This window comes from Eurypyga helias, unplaced genomic scaffold (assembly GCF_000690775.1).
Source record: "Eurypyga helias isolate BGI_N326 unplaced genomic scaffold, ASM69077v1 scaffold14541, whole genome shotgun sequence".
NCBI lineage: Eukaryota > Metazoa > Chordata > Aves > Eurypygiformes > Eurypygidae > Eurypyga > Eurypyga helias.
Window position 1 is genome coordinate 4,146 of NW_010232906.1, and position 3,862 is coordinate 8,007.

General features: G+C 40.8%; 1 protein-coding gene across 1 annotated transcript in view; it reads left to right on the top strand.

The window, feature by feature from the left end:
• Positions 1-2,652, top strand: part of RSPH1 (radial spoke head 1 homolog (Chlamydomonas)) — a 6,758-nt gene extending 4,106 nt beyond the window's left edge. The window contains exons 7-9 of the mRNA XM_010161557.1: positions 1-69; positions 643-786; positions 2,609-2,652. The exon at positions 1-69 is cut by the window's left edge and continues 157 nt beyond it. Coding sequence (XP_010159859.1) covers positions 1-69; positions 643-786; positions 2,609-2,652 — 257 coding nt within the window. The remainder of the gene's footprint in view (positions 70-642; positions 787-2,608) is intronic.
• Positions 2,653-3,862: the final 1,210 nt, after the last annotated feature.

Sequence of the window (3,862 nt, forward strand, 5' to 3'; positions counted from 1 at the left end):
CGGCTGCCGCTGCCACAGAGGAAGAGAGAGCAGCAGCAACTGAAGAGGAGAAAATACCATCAATTGCAGGTTTGTTCTGCTAGAAAGCTGGAAACTCCCCTGAAACCATGTATTTTAGGTTCAATAGCACGTGGTGTGTGTGGTCTTTCAGTTTTTTTTTTCCTTATAATTTACCACATACTGAATGTCAGGAACTTCTGTACAATATATACACGTCTGTTTTATCTGAGCAGCAGCAACTGAAGAGGAGAAAATACCATCAATTGCAGGTTTGTTCTGCTAGAAAGCTGGAAACTCCCCTGAAACCATGTATTTTAGGTTCAATAGCACGTGGTGTGTGTGGTCTTTCAGTTTTTTTTTTCCTTATAATTTACCACATACTGAATGTCAGGAACTTCTGTACAATATATACACGTCTGTTTTATCTCACATAGCATAATGAGATACAACTGTCTTGGGAGGCCTGTGAATCATTTTAGTCTGTATCATGGCCTGTTATATAAACTTGATTATAAACAGTTTCAGAAGCCTTTGTGGGATTTCTCATGAGAGTAAAGTCTGCAGACTTCAGCAGAAAACTATGGCTGAGTGCAAATTTGTAAAATTAATTTTCTTTGATACTTCTAATGTCTCATGTTTCAGTCACTGATGAGTCTGCTGAGGGTAGGGATGATGAACCTTCCCTTCATGAAGTATCCAGTGAAGTTTTTAGCCCAGCAAGGGAGGCAGGAGAAGAAGATGAGGGAAGCAGAGAGGAAGAAGAAAATCAAGAACAGGAGGATCAAGGTGAGGAATGGGGCATTCATGCTCATTCTTCAATTAGCCATTAGGGTTTGAAATTATGTATGTCAACCAGCTGAAGTCATGCTGCTCCTGAGAGGCCTGTTATCAAGCTGAAGAGACCATGGGAATCTCTACCAGGGGCAGGGGGAAAGGAGGAGGGGGTAGTCCTCTACAGGTGTAAACTGGCCTTGAGTAGTCAAGTTCATATCCTGTAACAACACAAGTTAGAAGTGACGCTTCTGTGCAGCATTATCGATGCATGTGCAGCTGACAGCACTTGCAGAGCTGAGTTTGTAAGTGATTGCATTTGCAAATGTTTCTTGTACAAAAAAGAGAGAGACGATTCCAGGGAAATTCAGGGAGTTTTGAGCCCTTCACTTTTCTCTCATGAATGGAACTATGTATTCTGATTCTCTCCACTGAAGTTAAAAAGCAGGCAAAACAAATCTGAAGAAACAAACCTTTATGTATTGTTATGCATTATGGTTTGAACAGTCTCTGGCTGATTTGTTTTCCTACAAACTGAAGAGATTTGGAATTCAGGTGCTCAAGGTGCTCACATTTTCTTCCGCTCAGTTCAGAAGCCTGTTTTAAACATAAAATTTCTGACTAATGACAAAAGGATGCACCTGTGTTTACTCATGTTTAGCCTACAGACCTCCACCCAATTGTGTTGCTTGTACTTATTGTTAACATTTACAAGCTTACATATCTGTTGTATGAAAACAAAGGGTAAACGTGTCCATTTGTAATCAGTCCATTTTACAATAAATCAAAGCAAAGCACTACCCATAGGGATCAGAAAGACTATTAAATCATGTGAAGGTGCCTGGAGGTACACACTAAACATTTAGGCCAGCTCTTGGAATTTTTGTAGTTTATTTGCTCTCATGTTTTACCCATCACATCAGAAGGTGCTCTCCTGCTTCAGGGCAGACTAGCCAGCTGGCTAATCTGGTGTGTAGAACTGACATCTTGCAGGATCCCTGGGCTTGGATCAGATCCAGCAAAAATCTCATTGGGTTTCCTGCATAGCTTTGCTTTGGATTTGGCAAACCTTGAGCCTGGTTTGTCTCAGTCTCCTGGGCTCAAATAACCATTTCAACTGAACTTGATTTTAATAAATTCTCTGGCCTACCACAGTGAAGCAGTTCTAGTATACCCATGGGGTTTTTTGTGGTTTTAAGAACAAATGAACCCAAGTATCTGTCAGAGACAGCATAGATGCAGATACCAGTGAATGAAAACATATGAATGTGATAGATGTCCTCATAGTTCATTCCATTTCCTTATTTCTGGAATCAAAGAGTTGGATGATTTTATGCATTTTTTCAGCATAGGTCTACATTCATAATTAATTAGGCAGCCTATTGTTCCCCCGTCTTTATATTTAGCAAGATTAAGTTATGATAAGAGGAAATTATTTGAAGAAAATACACATAGGGTGAAGAGCAGATGTAACAAAATCTGTTTTCTTGCAGCCTTGTATTCTCTATCCCATTACCATCATGTATTTCCCACACAGGATTTCCATCCTTCTTGCTCCATGCTTCTTATGATACCGTCTAAATAGGAGACATTCTTTGGCTATTCCAGAGTTACATATGGGCTGACTGGCAGTCAATATGTGTGTACTGAGTCTGTCTGGCAGCTGAAAAACAATGTGTAACAGTTACATTTGAGTATTGGCAGTGAAAAGCAGTGTGGAAGGAGGACTGAGGTAGACAGCATAGTCCTAGAATTATGCTTGATGTTACTAGGATTAGTTTCCAGCATTTTATAACATAATGCATCACTGTGTCTTGTCCTTCCTTTGCCTTCACAGGAACTACTGGTTTAGAGGATAAGGAGGATGAATCAAAGGAATAAGAGTAACTGGATACAAGTACAGACAAGAACCAAAAAAGGAAAGTTTAGAGTAAATAATTTGTTATGGTAAACCTGCAATATTTTTATTCATAAAAAGCTGAGTTACAACACTTTGAATAAACATTTCTGTTATGGTTCCATCTGGAATATATCTCTCTGAAACCTTGATGACCTTAGGTGGTGCAGTCTCACAACAACTTTCTTTATTGCATGTAGCAGGTAGTCAGTTGTCGAATTCTGTACAGGATTATTCTGGATTCATGAGGTTGTGCCCCCACAAGTTTGCAGACACAAACTCTATCTTCTCTCACTACGCGTAGTTCTTCTCTTCCTTGACGCCTGCCTCTGGGCACAGAGACTTGTGGGTCTTCCTTGTGAAGACAAAGGCAAAGGCAGTATTGGGCTTCTGTATCCCCTGTCACTAGACCACCAACTACAGGCCTACATTTTGCTTCTTTGTTTTTTATTGTTCCTGCAGCTGTAGAAGCTCTTCTTATTGCTCTAAATCTCCCTTTGCCAGTTTGAACTCAAACTGAATTTTGCTTTCCTAACTCCTGGTGCAGTGTTTTTAAATTCTCCCTTTGTAGTCTGTTTTTGTTTCCACCTTCTGTATACTACTACTCTTTTTTTGTGTTGCAGCTCAGTCCCAAGTTTCTTGTTTACCATGTGGCCTTCCTTAAGCTGTTTAAAGGAGACTGTCAACTGATCAGGGTGAGAAAGTAGACCTGTAACAAATTCTCAGCACTATGGCACCCTTCATACCCTCTATGACCCACAAGCTCTCAACCAGCATATTGTCCACAGTATAGAAGGGCTCCATGCATTCAAGCTATTTCTTCACATAGAGAAAAACTCTCCTCCTCATGTTCCCTGTCTTCACTAATGAGCCCTTCATTCACTGGAGAGCTCCAGTTGTGTGAGCTGTCTCACCATGTTTCAGTTTTTCCAAGGATGTCACAGTTCTGCACCTGCATACAGAACAGTTCCTTTCTGTTTCCCAGGCTGGATCCATTTGTACACATATGCTTAAGGTAGGTTCCCTTTTGACTTGTGTCTGTCCCATGGGGTATCTTGCTCCCGTCCCATCTACTTACCACTCCTCAACAACTCCATTCCTCAGTGTAAGCAGTTATCGCCATCCTCCAAGGTACCAAGTTGGAGTCTCTCCTCACCAGATTTGAAAACTGCTTGGCGAAGATACTCTGACCTC